The 16,633-nt window shown below is 41.0% G+C and overlaps 4 protein-coding genes across 4 annotated transcripts in view; all 4 read left to right on the forward strand.

Annotated features, from left to right (window-relative positions):
- Positions 1-2,037: 2,037 nt before the first annotated feature.
- Positions 2,038-2,499, forward strand: LOC308093965 (calmodulin-alpha; the record flags this gene model as incomplete). Its single annotated transcript, XM_080440382.1, has 1 exon — positions 2,038-2,499. The coding sequence occupies one exon, from the start codon at positions 2,038-2,040 to the stop codon at positions 2,497-2,499; it is 462 nt and encodes a 153-aa protein (XP_080296508.1).
- Positions 2,500-8,433: 5,934 nt separating this feature from the next.
- Positions 8,434-8,937, forward strand: LOC308093395 (calmodulin-alpha-like; the record flags this gene model as incomplete). Its single annotated transcript, XM_080439731.1, has 1 exon — positions 8,434-8,937. One exon carries the CDS (start codon positions 8,434-8,436, stop codon positions 8,935-8,937), a length of 504 nt encoding a protein of 167 aa, XP_080295857.1.
- Positions 8,938-11,679: 2,742 nt separating this feature from the next.
- LOC308093396 (calmodulin-like) lies at positions 11,680-13,615 on the forward strand (the record flags this gene model as incomplete). The annotated part of the gene is made up of 2 exons (XM_080439732.1): positions 11,680-12,142; positions 13,581-13,615. The coding sequence occupies 2 exons, from the start codon at positions 11,680-11,682 to the stop codon at positions 13,613-13,615; spliced, it is 498 nt and encodes a 165-aa protein (XP_080295858.1).
- A 3,006-nt stretch (positions 13,616-16,621) lies between these two features.
- LOC308093397 (calmodulin-alpha-like) overlaps positions 16,622-16,633 on the forward strand; it is a gene marked incomplete at both ends in the record, with an annotated part of 456 nt that continues 444 nt past the window's right edge. Inside the window, one exon of the mRNA XM_080439733.1 lies at positions 16,622-16,633. This exon is cut by the window's right edge and continues 444 nt beyond it. Coding sequence (XP_080295859.1) covers positions 16,622-16,633 — 12 coding nt within the window.

Below are 16,633 nucleotides of genomic sequence, written 5' to 3' on the forward strand. Positions count from 1 at the left end.
GGCTTCTGAATGATGAGACTATGTCAGGGGCTGAAGTGGCTCTTCAAATATAGATGAATTATGGTCAGATTCTGGAGGTGGTCCAGGACTGACACGTTTTAACGATCATTTTAGTTTGTTTGTGTATTTATCAGAGTATATCAATGTGGTCTTCCCATTAGTTTTGCCCAACTGTAGAGCAGAGCCACTGCCTGACGAGAGACTAGAGAGTTTGCGTTTATGGGGAGAGATGAATACGTAATGCTGTATGGATAGATATACCATATCACAGATCTAAATGGATGTAATGGATCATATAAAACATCTATTCTACACAATAGAGGTGGCTGTTGTAAAGATGGATGGAGCTGAATTGCAGTTTCTCCTTTTCGCCACTGGGCGGCAATATTTGTCAATTAACACAAAGGGGTTCTTTTCATTTTATGGCAGTGTGTGTATGTGTGTGTGTGTGTGTGTGTGTGCCTGCCTGTGTGCATGTAGTTAAGTGTTTACAGACACAGTGTTTCATATCGCTCTCATCTCTAATTACTCAGTAACCTGGTTTATAACGTTTTTCTTCTATTGTATCACAGATAAAGTGTCTATGCCTGTGAGTGACCCTGCTCATGTTTCCTCCCTGTGGTTAATCTGATGTCTAATTGGCTAATAGGAGTAGACAGAGCTTAGACCAGGATTAGGCCCTCCTAGTCCATACACACAACTCTCTCTCTCTCTCTCTCTCTCTCTCTCTCTCTCTCTCTCTCTCTGTGTGTGTGTGTGTGTGTGTGTGTGTGTGTGTGTGTGTGTGTGTGTGTGTGTGTGTGTGTGTGTGTGTGTGTGTGTGTGTGTGTGCGCGCGCATGCATGTTTCTTTGTGTCCAATCTGGGAAGTGGAACCCATTCGGTAAAAAAAAGGAAAATCAATTATATATTTTTTTCTCCTGAGTTTTTGCCTCTGGGGGCACCACTTTCTTTTTTGTGTAGAAAGAGGAACCGGTTTGGCTCCTCCCCTTTCTTAGTCCACTTCCTCCCAGTGATGTTAGCAGAATCTGTCTTGAGAGATAACTTTGTGTCTAACCAGGGCCGGATACAGAAATAATTAATTGGGGGGGCATTAAGAAATGCTGGGGGGGCGGCTTCCTCGGCGCCGCGCGAAGCGCGTCCGGCTGTTTGTGTAATACTGCTTCCTATTGTTTAGGAGTAGTAATATCTGGCAACACTGCCCATGGAAAATCAGGTCAGAGGATTATTTGAATTGTGCAATGATACATGATGGAATATGATTAAGGAATATTTTGATTATGGTAAGCTCACATTTCATATCATGACATAAGTGTAACTTTCACAAGCCCCCCCCCCGTTTTGTTTGGGGGGGGGCAGTCAGGGCATTTGGGGGGGCATTGCCCCCCCTTGCCCATGCCTAGATCCGGCCCTGTGTCTAACTAAGAGATCTTTATGTAGTGTGTAACATAACTAATATTCTCCAGTGAATCTAGTGTAGTTTAGTCAGTTAATATCATTTTTCCACATACACTGTCTCAATTCACAGCTAAAGGCAAAAATGTAATCCCATATAATCTTGTTTCTGCAAATGCTTTTAAAGCATTTCAGAATGCCATTATATTTTTCCTCCAGGCTCCAACCCAGCTGACTGAGGACAGTATGCTTGGGCTGGGTACCTGAATTCGATACATTAATGGCACAGAATGCCTTGCCACTCTGTACCAAATTTCGATACCTACAACCTAATTTACACTCTGCAGTACGATAGAGTTTTGTACCACAAATAACTGGTCTACAAGCTAGCAACGCCTCGCATTGCAAGGTGGTGTTAGCTTGTAGATCCGTTACTTTTGACACGAGGCATGCCGGAACAAGACAGGGTCTAAAGCAGCATTGCTTCCTGAGATCATGTTGTTGATGATGTTGTCATATTGATGACGACAGTCTTGCTCAAAGGGGCTTTCATACAGATAGCCTGTTCAGTCGAGTGAATCAGTACGTGTCAATAGATTTCTTCTGTATTTTTTGTCGTAAACTGGCGACTATCTACATCACAATGGCTGATCAACTGACACAGGAACAGGTTTCGGAGTTCAACGAGGCCTTTTCACTTTTTGACAAGGATGGCGATGGCACCATCAGCACCAAAGATCTTAATACTGTAATGCGCTCTCTGGGTCAGAACCCCTCAGAGGCAGAACTGCAGGACATGATCAATGAAGTGGATGCAGATGGCAACGGAACAATAGACTTGACAGAGTTCCTGACCTTGATGTCCTCGAAGATGAAGGACACAGACAGCGAGGAGGAGATCAGAGAAACGTTCCGTGTCTTTGACAAGGATGGTAATGGATTCATCAGTGCTGCTGAGCTGCGCCATGTGATGACAAACCTGGGAGAGAAGCTGACTGATGAGGAAGTTGATGTGATGATCAAAGAAGCAGACATTGACGGTGACGGACAGGTCAGCTATGAAGAGTTTGTACAACAGTTTGTACAAATGATGACAGCGAAGTGAAGGCCTTGTCCAGGTTTTTCCTTACATAAATAGTTTTCCTATTTCTTTGTGTAACTTCTTCTTTGTGTAAGATCTGTAAAATCTTAATAGCCCCCTCCTTCATTCCTGCCCTCCCTCCCTGCCGTGCAAAGCAACTGGATGTAAACAGCTTAGGCTCTTGTCCCCATGTCCCTTTTCTTTTGCTGTCATGGTGTTTTGGACTTAAAAAAAGGAAGAAAATCCTACAACCAGTTGCCCAGGGAGGCCCATAGGAGCCAGAGAACATACTGTAAAACCTTCCTGTTACGTATACTGTCAGTGGGATCAGGGCCCTTCCACACATGGCACCATTGGAGGCTCTGTCAACATGTTGTCACTTGGTACTGTAACACTGATGGCATGGAAACAGTGAAGAGCAGTTTCATTCTCTATGTATATGGGGAAGAAATCTGCATTGCATTACTACATAAATCAAATGACTTACGTTTATCTCCTACAAACTCTTTTTGTATATATCTATATTACTAGAAAATAACTTTTTCATAATCAGCTATTTATGGCGTGGCTCTAAAAGAGCTAGCTGTCCATTGACATGACGTGTGTGTGTGTGTGTGTGTGTGTCCGGAACACACTCCCACTAGACTAACGTAGCACCCAGCCAATCTCTGTTTACATACGTCCATACTTTTTGACATTTTTAAACATTTTTTAAATATTTATATTTTGCCTTTTATGCCTTTATCCATAGGACAGTTGACTGATAGGAAATTGGGAGAGAGTTGGGGAGTGACACGCAGAAAAGGTCGCCGAGATCAAGATTCGAACCCGCGGTACGCTGTCCGTCTGGCCTAGGGTGCCTGGACTGCCACGCCGCGGCCCAGGCCTGAATATTATAATATTTTTATTACCTTAAAATAAAGGGCTTGGACTGTCCACATTTGGATACGGGTGACATATATATGATGACGTCATCAATTTTGGAGGCTATAGCCAAGTGACTTGGTTTGACAGTCCAAGTCACTCTTTTATAGCCTGGTAAACCCCCTCCCTCCGGAAATCTCATTTGCATTTGATTTCAGGGAGGTCTGGGATTGCGAAGGGAGTAGAGATGGCCGAACACTGCGTGTCCGAACCAATCAGCGGCTGCTAGGGGCGGGATCATCCAATCACCTGCCTAGTAGCTTGAAAAAAAGAAAAACTGTCTGTCATCGATTCTGCGCCCGGAGTCTCAGATGCAAGTACGCTGTGAAACAAAATGTGTGTCGCAAGCTTTCTTCCATTTGACGGTGTCAGGTTAACTCTTTTAGAGCCAGGCTGTCTATAAGAGGAAGTGAATGGCGTCAAATCGGTTATTATTATGTCATAGATACTGTATGTCATAGAGGGTAGACTGGTCACATGAAGACAGATCCGCATGAAGCCACGCTGTCATTAGACCCCGTCTTGTTAATGTTTTAGGAGGAGGATCACGCACAATCCATACCCACATTAGGCAGGTGCTGAGCAGAAGACTTACAAAGGAAAGGAAACTCGCACACAGTTGAAACGTAGTCTTTCTTATAACTCTCTCTTATAACTGCACCCACAAGTGCCTGTGTGACACTCCTTATAAGGTGAAGGGCATGTGGCTCCAAACATTACGCAGGCACTTGTGAGTGCAATAAAGACTACGTTTCAACTGGAGCCCAACTGTGTGTGTGCGAGCAGTTTCCTTTCTTTTGTTATTCACAACTTTAACCTTTCTTTTCTATTCAAAATCCATTCCAAGTTGTAATTCTGAAATGCTAAGATCAAAGATTACAGCCTTTAGCTGTGATGGCTATATGTATGTGAGACAGTGTATGTGGAAAAATTAACTATATTAACTGACTAAACTACACTAGCATTTTAATAACAACCTAGTCAAATACTGATGATGATCTCTTAGTTAGACAATTCCCATACGGGTATTTGTATTGCCATGTTGCTCCTTTTTTTGTCAACAATGTGTAATGTTTCGCTAAGCTAAGCTCACATCAAATCAGAATCAGAAGCAACTTTATTGTCACATCACAGATTTACAGGTGAAAAGTAGAGGGTGAGATCATTTCTTTCCATGCACGCTCCATCATTTTATAATTCTTCGTGAGACGGGGGAGGATAGAGATGAGGAGAGAAAAGAACACAAATAAAGGTATACAGAGCATACAGTAGCAGGTTTGTATATGAACATTAGCATCATATGCAGATGTGTACATAAGCGTGCCTCTATAAGGCAAGATTAAAAGGCAGCTGCAGGTGCAGTGAAGCTCACTAGACCAGTGTCACAGCCAGGTATGGAACATAAGGGACACAGGTCTTTGTGCAACAAGGAAAGGTAAAATCCACATGATAGAGTAAATGTACATAGTTCACATTGGTAAATCCATATAACATAATCGACACGAGGGAAGGTAATCCATCACAAGGAGACTATTATAGACTGACATAAGTGAAAGTATTTCAGTGCGGGAGGCCAGATTGGCAACAGACAGTGTTCATTCATCCCTTCCTTGTTCAACAGCCTTGATGGTAGCCAGGTGGAAACTGTTCCGATGATATCGGGTGTTCAGGTACTTGATACTACCAACTGATCTCTTTGCCTGCCCATGGTCGCAGTAGCGGCATGAACAGATTGAGGCTGGGGTGGTGATTGTCCTTGATGTATCTGTCCGGACTCCTGAGCTAATCTCGCAAACCACTGGACCGATCAGCACCAAATGTCTTGTGCAGACTGTCACAAGGCTGTAATTAGAATACCACTAATGTTTGTATACATATGATCTATACTTTTTTTGAAATATATGACTTTAACTTTTCTTTTTGGGCGGTGAAACCGCCCCTATATGTGAGGTTTGGACATTGCACTCCCCCAACCCTGCGCTGTGATTGGCCATCAGTGTACCCCCCTAACCCTGCACCGTGATTGGCCAATCACAGTCTATTCAGGACTGTGATTGGCTAGTGAAACATGACACATGTGCATAGCCCTATAAATAGGACTATGCACTTAAAAAAAACACATTTATGGTTTTTTTTAAGTTAGGGGTGTACAATGGTTGGTCCACAATATTACTTTTCTTTAAGTGAACTTCCGGCGGTGTGGTCACAGTGGTCATCACAGTGATGACCACTGTGACCACACCGCCCACTTCACACTGGGTGTGATTTTTTAATATAATGGAAGTCAAGGGGCTCTTTGTGTGTCTAATCTGGCAAACCGCTGGTCTGATTATTACCACATTTCTGTAATTGTCATATACAATGCAGTATGCTTTGCCAGACATGTTTTATAGGGGTAATTAACATTACCCTACTGCCCTAAAGGAGCCCTGCATTCGAAGGACAAACATACACACATGACCACAGTTTTCTATGACAGTGGTTTTCAACTGATTGTGAACCAGGGACCACCACCCTGACTAAGACTCAACCTGGGGACCACTATAATGTTGGATGGGGATATGGGCTAAGATTAGGTTTTTTCGTTAAGTTGCACAGTCTGTCTATTCTTGGCTATATACAGTAGTGGTGGACAGAGACAGTCTCTTCATTTTCTGGCTCCAACCTAGCCCTGTACATATTCTTTAGGTATTCCAGCGTGGAGGAAGAAAGCACTCTCACACGTATTTGCAAAAAAAAAGAAAGAACGTAATTCTGCCTGACAACTCATTCAGATCTTCACAAGGGGCTGTGTTTCATACGTGTGCTCTTGACCGTCTGTGGACATGTCAATGAGCTGTTTGAAGTACGTTTGGAATTGAAGCACAAGCTTCCTCAAATCAGAAACCACAGAATCTGTGGTATCTGATGATTCAATCAGTTTACAATGACAGTGAGTGACACATCTCATTATCGAATGATCCAATTGTTTGATTGGCCTTGTTGACTTTGTTGAGGTGGGAAATGCTATCAGGCACTGTATTTAATTTAACCATGTATGTGGGGTGTGTATATTTAGTAGGCTCAGTGGTAACTGTTAATATGTATTGAGGGTGCATATACATGGGGTAGTGTTTTAAGTAAAATTCTATTGTGTGTTTATAGGTGTGGGAATATTTTGGAGGTACCTGGGGAATGGTATGAGCTAGCCAGGTAATAGGGACCCACCTATATAAGGGAGTCAGTCTGGGTATGTGAGATGAGCAGACAGGTTGTGCACAATGCTGTCAATGAAGTTGTAAAAGAAAAAAGATGAAAATGTTGAAGATTGCCACTGGACTCGTCTCCACTGATTTGCTGCCTTGGCCGCTCGGGCAATCTTACAACGCTCATGAGTGCATGTGAGTGTTCAAAGTACTTTCACATGCACTACTAACATGCACTCTGAGATGCTAACCGTCTTATGGAGTGTCTGTCTGTGGGTCTGTCTGTCTGTCCGGAAATAATATCGCAAATTTGTATTCCAATAAAATTTAAAATCTATCCAGATTTGAGAATGATCTTGTTTTCTCGGTTATAATGGATCCTTGATTTTGTATACTCTTGTAATAACATACCCATTTTTTATCGACAGGATGCTAGCTTTTTGGCAACAAAGTTTAATGTTCAGCAAAGCTCTAATCAAATCTGTATTGTCATTAAAACAAAAGCACTGCAAAGCATCAAGCATCAGATGCTTCTATTTTGAAGTGTGCACACAATAGAGCACCGAAGTCCTGACGTCACTCGTTCATCCCCAGGTTTGCGGAAGTAATTTCTCTATGGAGAATAACATTGGGTCATCTTAGAATCGTCTCATATAAGAATTGTGGTCCAAAAATAAACACCGCGTGTCGGCGTTATTGTCAGGGAGGAGGTTCTGTATCGTTTATGATAGTCAGTCACTTATATTTGATACAGTCTGTTTCTGGCGAAAATGTAACTAATTCGGCGGAAGTAACATTAGCGTTTTCTCACCGTCAGTTGATGCTTCATATCCATAAGAGTCAACCCGCCGGGGTCATGTGTTTATTTTTGGAACACAGTTCTTATTTGACGCGATATTCAATACGTCTATGGGATTCAGAACGGGGGTGGAAAACTGCAAACCAGGTAGACAAACAAAGGATGTGTAAATTACGTCAGACTTCGGCGGTCTATGGAACTCAACATTTGTTGTTGGCACAGTACCCTAAAACCTCATGCCTCATGTCTTACATGGCAAATGTTCCCTGAATTGTAAGGCACAGGTGATTGAGCGAGCATATATAGGCCTACATCAAAAACCATGGTGTAAGTAGAGTTTTTTTATGCCGTGGCTCTGAGAGAGGTAGCCCGTCTATAAGGGTATGTGTGTCTGTGTCTGTCCAGAGCTAATCTCGCAACTGCTGGGTCGGTCAGAGCCAAATTTCTTGTCCGTGTTTCTTGTCACTTGGCTTGGCTAACATAGAATCCCACTAACGTTTGTTCACATAAAGTATGATCTGCACTTTTTGAAATATATAACTTTTACTTTTTTAATCATTTTCTATAATGGAAGTTAAGGGGCTGCACTTCCATTATAAATGGATGGATGGATAAATCTCGCAAACCGGTTTTGCGAGGTTAGATTCAATCAGTGTGAGTTGTGGCCACACATACACTGAATCACAGACTCTGGGAGGAGCTATACTGTAAATGTTGAGGGTGCTATGTAGTACAAAAGTCTCTGTTTCACAAAGCAACTTTGAATTTCATGGAGTCATTACAGAACCTGGTGCCGGTCTGTATTTGTATTGCACTGACAAGTTTTCAGTAAATACTTTGAGGTGAACCTATTTTTTATTTTGATGTTTTTGTAAGACTAAATTCTACCTCACTTCCTGTGGATCATCATGTTGATGACATATTGATTATATCAGACTTGCTCAAAGACGCTTTCAAATTGCCTATTCAATTGAGTGAATCTATACATTGGATTTAACTTTTGGATTCTTGTAGTGATCTGGCTACTAACTACATCTACAGTACATCCAAATGGCTGACCAGCTGACAGAGGAACAGATTGTAGAGTTCAAGGAGTTATTTTCACTCATTGACAAGGATGGTGATGGTCACATCTGCACCAAAGATCTTGGTCATCTAATGCGCTGTCTGGGTCTGAAACCCACAGAGGTAGAACTGCAGGACATGATCAATGGAGTGGATGCATATGGCAACGGATGGATAGACTTACAAGGGTTCCTGACTGTCATGGCCATGGATATAAATGTCACAGACAGCGAGGAGGTACTCAGAGAAGTTTTCCGTATCTTTGACAAGGATGGTAATGGATTAATCGACGCTGCTGACCTCAACCATGTGTTTACCAACCTGGGAGAGAAGCGGAGTGATCAGGAAGTTGATGAGATGATCAGAGAAGCAGACACCGACGGTGACGGACACATCACTTATAAAGAGTTCAAACAGTTCATTAGTGGTGACAGGGAAGTGAAGGCTATGTGCAGATCGATCGTGCACACTAACGTTGAACACTGCTAATGTTTGTTTACATCATTTATATATATATAAATATATCCTTTTTTTATATTTAGCTTTTTTAATCACTTATAATGGAAGTGAATGGGGTTCGGACTGTCCAAATTCGGACACGTATGACGAATGATGACGTCATCAATAATAAACTTATAACTGACTGTCTATATTATAAGATGAAGTGAATGGCAGTCGTGTTGAAACCCTATATCCAAATATGGAGTCAAATGTCATAGATATGTCATAAATGACTGACTTCATAGACTGGCAACATGAAGTCTAAGATCTACATGTAGCCACACTGTTATTAGACCCTGTCTTGTTAATGTTTTATTTGCACCTTTAACCATTATTTTTTACGGCCTATATGATCATGCTTCAAAATGATTTCCAAGTTGTATATTCTTTCCAATAAAATGAATCTACTCAGATTTGAAAATTATATTGTTTCCTTGAATGAATGAATGAATGAATGAATGTCTTTATTGCAGATTCATGGTCCATAGAAAAACATACAATTACACACAACAATAAACAGTCCAAATGAGTACAATTGAGTTTGTATACACTGCAATAATACACATTTTTGTGTCGACATGATGCTTCTTTGTTGTCAAACCTCATCTCAAATCGGACTAATATGTACTAGTAATATGTATTATTTCATTTTGATTGGCCTTGTTGACTTGTTGAGGTGGGAAATGCTATCAGGCACACTGAAAACACACACTGGATATGCATGCCTGTAGTACAGGTATGTAATGTGCATGAGTGCATGTGAGTGTTCAAAGTACATTCACATGCACCAACATGCACTCTGAAAGAGGCTAACCATCTTTTGGGTCTCTGTCTGTCTGTCTGGCTGTCTGTCTGTCTGGCTGTCTGTCTCGTCCGTCCGTCCGTCCGTCCGTCTGGAAATAATCCTGCAAACTTGTTTTCCATTAAATTAACAATCTATCCAGATTTGAGAATGATCTTGTTTTCTCGGTTATCATGGATCTTTGATTTATTTTTGTATACTCTTGTAATAGTAATACCCATTTTGGCAACAACGTTTAATGTTCAGCAAAGCTCTAATCAAATCTGTATTGTCATTAAAACAAAAGCACTGCAAAGCATCAAGCATCAGATGCACCAACATGCACTCTGAAAGTGTCTGTCTGTTCTGTCTGTCTGTCTGTCTGTCTGTCTGTCTGTCTGTCTGTCTGTCTGTCTGTCTGTCTGTCTGTCTGTCTGTCTGTCTGTCTGTCTGTCTGTCTGTCTGTCTGTCTGTCTGTCTGTCTGTCCGTCCGACAGACAGACATTCCCCGAAGGTTGGTTTCCAAGCTCTAACCTTGGATTGCCTTTCAATAAAACCATATTTGATGGACATATGTATCACCTACCTGTTACTGATTTGAGAGAATTTTATATTATTGTAATCAGTTCATTATTTCCTGTGTAATCCATGAATAAAACTGAAGTGTGTCATTTGGAGCGAATGGCATCGCGCGACACAAATTGTCTTCTTTGAATAGACTATCATCTTATATAAACACAATTGACACTCTCACATCTGCTGATAATAGGAAAATTATAATCACAGACATTCCTGGAGAATTAGAAGATAGAATGTTGTGTGCCAGGCTGTGGGTGTGTTTAGATATGCGCAACAACGCATTGGTTTGTATTGTATTGGACCAGTGCGCAACGAATAATGATAATATTATTATGATAATAATAATCCTTGAATACCATCAATTTCTCCACCATAATAAAGAATATGATGAATGCACATAGGCTATTATGTTGCATAATCCAAGTAAAAATGCCTCTAAACATGGCCTGAGTACATTTACTCAAGTATTGTACTTAAGTACAAGTAAAGTAACTATCTTGTGGCCTCGAATTACTAATGCGTGGGAACGCATTACTAAAGCGCTCCCATGCATTAAAAGAAAATTCCCCTCAATGGGCACTGGAGGGCTCCGTAGGTTGTGGTCTAAGTTTCTAAAAAAAAAAACCAAAAGAAAATAATGAATAAAATATAAAATTAAAAAACAATATCTTCCCTTTCCCACATTAATGAATGCATGGTCGGATCACATGCACTAGCCTCACAGACCCACAAGTGGTCCACTTGGTTCTTGTACGCACTGTCACTAGGCTAACATAGAATCCCTCTAATGTTTGTTCACATACATTGCAGTATGATCTGCACTTTTTAAAATATGTAACTTTTGCTTTTTTAATATTTTTTTATAATGGAAGTCAAGGGGCTGTGTGTCGGGAGCAAATGTAACAAACCGGTTTTGTGAGGTTAGCAATCAATCAGTTTACAATGACAGTGACACATCTCGATCCAATGATTCAATCAGAGTTGTGGCCCAGACTCTGGGAGGAGCTATAAATGTTTAGGGTGCTATGTAGTATAAAAGTCTCGGTTTCACAAAGCAAATTTGAATTTCATGGAGTCATTCATTACAGTACCTGGTGCCGGTCTGTATTTGAATTGCACTGACGATTTTTCAGGAAATACTTTGAGGTGAACCTATGTTTTATTTTGATGTTTTTGTAAGACTAAATTCTTCCTCACTTCCTGTGGATCTCTAACATCATTTTTAAAACATAGTCATATTGATTATATCAGACTTGCTCAAAAACGCTTTCAAATTGCCTGTTCAATTGAGTGAATCTATACATTGGATTCAACTTTTGGATTCTTGTAGTGATCTGGCTACTAACTACATCTACATAAAAATGGCTGAAATGGCTGACCAGCTGACAGAGGAACAGATTGCAGAGTTCAAGGAGTTATTTTCACTCATTGACAAGGATGGCGATGGTCGCATCAGCACCAAAGATCTTTGTCATCTAATGCGCACTGTGGGTCAGAACCCCACGAAAGTAGAACTGCAGGACATGATCAATGGACTGGAGGCATATTACAATGGAATGATCGACTTGCCAAAGTTCCTGACCATCATGGCCAGGTATATAAAGGACACAGACAGCGAGGAGGAACTCAGAGAAGTATTCCGTGTCTTTGACAAGGATGGTGATGGATTAATCAACGCTGCTGACCTCGACCATGTGTTTACCACCCTGGGAGAGAAGCTGACTGATCAGGACGTTGATGAGATGATCAGAGAAGCAGACACTGACGGTGACGGTCACATCAGCTATGAAGAGTTCATACAAATGGTGACAGCGAAGCAAGGGCGCCGATACTGTGGGTGCCTCGGGGCTAAAGCACCCAGGAGAAATGACGAGCACCCATCACAAACTCATCACAAAAAAAGAAAAAGGAAAAACTCGGACATCTGCACTTCACGGAGTACATTTTTTCGCAGATTTTCGTGTGCGTTGCAATAGCGTGGAGAAAAATCGGCACCCCTGCAGCGAAGTGAAGGCCATGTGCAGATCGATCATCGCCACATGTCTCGTGCACACTGCCACTACACTAACGTAGAACCCCGCTAATGTTTGTTTACATCATTTGATATACACTTTTTTTATATTTAACTTTGACTTTTTTAATCACTTCTAATGGAGGTGAATGGGGCTCGGACAGACAGTCCAAATTTGGACACGTATTGACGTATGATGACGGCATCCATACTAAACTTAACTGAACTATCTACCAGAACAAGTAAGACGTGCGAACGCGGGAAGCGAACGCAGCCCAATTTCTTTTTTGGTCTTTTTAAAATTGTTATGTTGTGTATTTACGGACTTGTAATCCGTGTTATTTCACCGTGATGGGGAGAGCGTAGAGAGAAAGTCACGTGACTGCCTCCGCCTCGTTTTGAAGTTAATGGGGGGGATATGGTTCTCCTATGCACAGAGTTGCGGAGTTCCTAGTCATCTATGCACGGCAGAACCAGAAGCCGTCTATATCATAAGATGAAGTGAATGGCAGTCGTGTTGAAACCCTACCCAAATATGGAGTCATGTGTCATAGATATGTCATAGATGACTGCTTTCGTTGACTGGCAACATGAAGTCTGAGATCTGCTTGTAGAAACACTGTTATTAGACCCTGCTTTGTTCATGTTTTATTTACAACTTTAACCATTCTTTTTTATGGCCTGTGGTCATGCTTAAATTTTTTCCAAGTTGTATACTTTTTTCCAATAAAATGAATACCCAGATTTGAAAATGATCTTGTTTCCTGGAGTTTGTATTCACTGTAATAATAATATCAGGCATCTGATGCTTCTATTTTGAAGTGCGTGCACAAAATGGTACTCAACATTTGCTGTTGCCACATCACTGTGATAGCAAATATGAATTCGCTAATATGTACTAGTACTATGTTTTATTTAATTCACTTGTAAGCCTTTCCTACTGCTGTTTACTGCTCTGACTGGTAGCATGTAAGCTAGCTGCAGCCAGGGTGAGTGTTAACACCTTGCCCTGAAAAGCCTGTCTTTGAATCAGCTGACAACAAGCTTTGATCAAGCTGTATAATAACTGTGAATGACTGAATCAGCTGAAAGGGTCTTCAATCAGGCTGTATATCAAAGAACTGTAAATGGCTGAATCAGACTCAATCATTTTAGACCTACTCTACCTCATCTTGCTCCACCAAAGAGAGGGTATTGTTGGGTCCATCATGTCACGCCTATTGTTCCTCTGTCATTTCGTGTGCGTTGCGTACCCAATAGCGTGGAGAAAAATCGGCGCCCCTGCAGCGAAGTGAAGGCCATGTGCAGATCGATCATCGCCACATGTCTTGTGCACACTGCCACTACACTAACGTAGAACCATGCTAATGTTTGTTTACATCATTTGATATACACTTTTTTTATATTTAACTTTGACTTTTTTAATCACTTATAATGGAGGTGAATGGGGCTCGGACAGACTGTCCAAATTTGGACACGTAGTGACGTATGATGACGGCATCAATACTAAACTTAACTGAACTATTCTACCAGAGCCAGAAGCCGTCTACATGTATATCATAAGATGAAGTGAATGGCAGTCGTGTTGAAACCCTACCCAAATATGGAGTCATATGTCATAGATATGTCATAGATGACTGCTTTCGTTGACTGGCAACATGAAGTCTGAGATCTGCTTGTAGCCACACTGTTATTAGACCCTGTTTTGTTCATGTTTTATTTACAACTTTAACCATATTTTTTTTTTATGGCCTGTGGTCATGCTTAAAACATTTTTCCAAGTTGTATATTTCTTCCAATAAAACGAATACCCAGATTTGAAAATGATCTTGTTTCCTTGAGTTTGTATTCACTGTAATAATACTATTTTTTGTGTTGACAGGATGCTTCTTTGTTGTCAAATCTCATATCAAATCTGTATTGTCATTGCAAAGCATCACGCATCTGATGCTTCTATTTTGAAGTGTGTGCACACAATGGTACTCAACATTTGCTGTTGGCACATCACTGTATAAAGCTAATATGTACTAGTAATATGTTTTATTTCATTCACTTGTAAGCCTTTCTTACTGCTGTTTACTGCTCTGACTGGTAGCATGCAAGTCTTCTAGCTGCAGGGTGAGTGTTAACACCTTGCCCTGAAAAGCCTGTCTTTGAATGACAACCAGCTTTGATCAAGCTGTATAATATCTGTGAATGACTGAATCAGCTGAAAGGGTCTTCGATCAGGCTGTATATCAAAGAACTGTAAATGGCTGCATCAGACTCAATCATTTTACTCTACCTCATCTTGCTCCACCAAAGAGAGGGTATTGTTGGGTCCATCATGTCACGCCCTATTGTTTCTCTGTCATGGGACCCTGCCCTGGGTTGCCAAAGTCCTGTTGGAAAGGTAAACAATGTACTGTGTGAGACATGGAGAGAGATCTTTTGTAGATGGGCTGAGAGAGAGAGAACAAGCAAGGTTGAGTCCTTGACAGGAAAGGATGCTGTCTGCTTCTTCCATGATCTGCTAAATCCCTGGTTCTCAACCTGTGGGCCGGGGCGCCCTGGTGGGCCGTGAGGGTATTGCAAGTGGGCCCCCAACTAGTACATATAGCCCCCCAAATAGTAAATACTAAGATTTTAATGATAATATAACTTTTTTTCGTGAACTTGATTATTTCCATCCATTAATATGAAAATGTCAAATAAATATCATGGTGTTGTTTCTTTAAAACCTTGAAAGGTCATTGTGATACTGCTAAATAGGAATAGTATTCTACGTTAGTTGTATTGACCTTTACTTTGGAATGGAATAAACTGGTTAATTAGCTCCAGCTTGCAGGCATGAATGCAAACTTGTCACCTTTTGGTGATTTATTTTTTTCTCACGTTTTTGTAACCATTTTTCACCCGGTGCCAATTTTCGAAGTGATTTTACTTTGCCGTAACACAATCGATTGATTGGTCATAACATGCTTTGAAAATGTTTATAATGTTTATTCTTGGCTATAGTGGTGGACAGGGACAGGGACAGAGTCATGTGGCATTTTCTGGCTCCAACTTAGTCCAGTACATATTCTTCAGGTATACTAGCATGGAAAAACACTCTCACAGAGATAGTGATACAGAAAAACAAACAAAAACAACAACAACAACAACAACAACAACCACAACAATACTTTTACTGTAAGCTCTGGGAATTCTACCTGACAACTCAACCAGAACTTCACAAGGAGCTGTCATATATGTGCCTCTTGACAGAGTCTGTGGACATGTCAGTGAGTTTATCCTCTTCTGTAGTAGTTAGCTTGAAGTACTTTTGGAATTGAAGCACAAGCCTAAGTGACCAACTGTCCTCATATAAAACAAACCAACAACCAACAGTTGTGGTCTAAGTTTCTCCAAAATAAAACAAAAAATAAATAATGAATACCATATAAAATCAAAAACAATATCTTCACTTTCCCACATTACTGAATGCATGGTCAGCGACCACATGCAAAACCCTCACAGACCCACAAGTGGTCCACTAACCACCAGTTGAAAACCCTGGTTCTATGGTATCGGATGATGCAATCAGTTTACAATGACAGTGACACAACACATACGTCTCCCGATCCAATTATCCAGTCAGTGTGAGCTGATTGATTGACCCTTTGCATGGCAGCAATAATAATGGCATGAAATTGGAGTGTAATGTTACTTCAAAAGTGGTACCAATTATACTAATTAAGGCTCTATTGAGTGTAGTAGAGTCTTCCCAGTGAGCCATTATGCAAAACAGCAGCAGCCTGACTCCAACCTGAATAGAATGGAACTTTAATTAGTATCATTGGTAACACAAGGAAGTAACATTACACTCCTATTGCATGCCAATATGGCTGCTGTGAATAGGGCCTTGGGCCTTGGCCTTGTTGACTTGTTGACGTGGGCAAGGGGGTAACATTACACTCCCGATTTCATGCCAATATGGCTGCTCTGAATAGGGCCTATACACTCACATACATTGAGATCCAGACTCTGGGAGGAGCTCTCAATGCTTGGGGTGCTAGTATAAAAGTCTGTGTTTCACAAAGCAACCTTGAAATACCTGATAGAGTCATTCTCTGGTACCAGTCTGTAATCGTATGGCGCTGAAGATTTTCCAGTAAATACTTTGAAGAGAATCTATTTGGTGTTGTGACTTTTCCCCTCCAGTAAACTACATATCGCTCTGAACCCAGTTGGTAAGACAAGATTCTTCCTCACTTCTTGTGGATCTCCAACATCGTGATGATGACATAGTCATATTGATTATTGTTGACATCTACATCGAAATGGCTGGTCAA

The sequence above is a fragment of the Gymnoscopelus braueri genome (assembly GCF_963280865.1).
Source record: "Gymnoscopelus braueri genome assembly, chromosome: 10".
NCBI lineage: Eukaryota > Metazoa > Chordata > Actinopteri > Myctophiformes > Myctophidae > Gymnoscopelus > Gymnoscopelus braueri.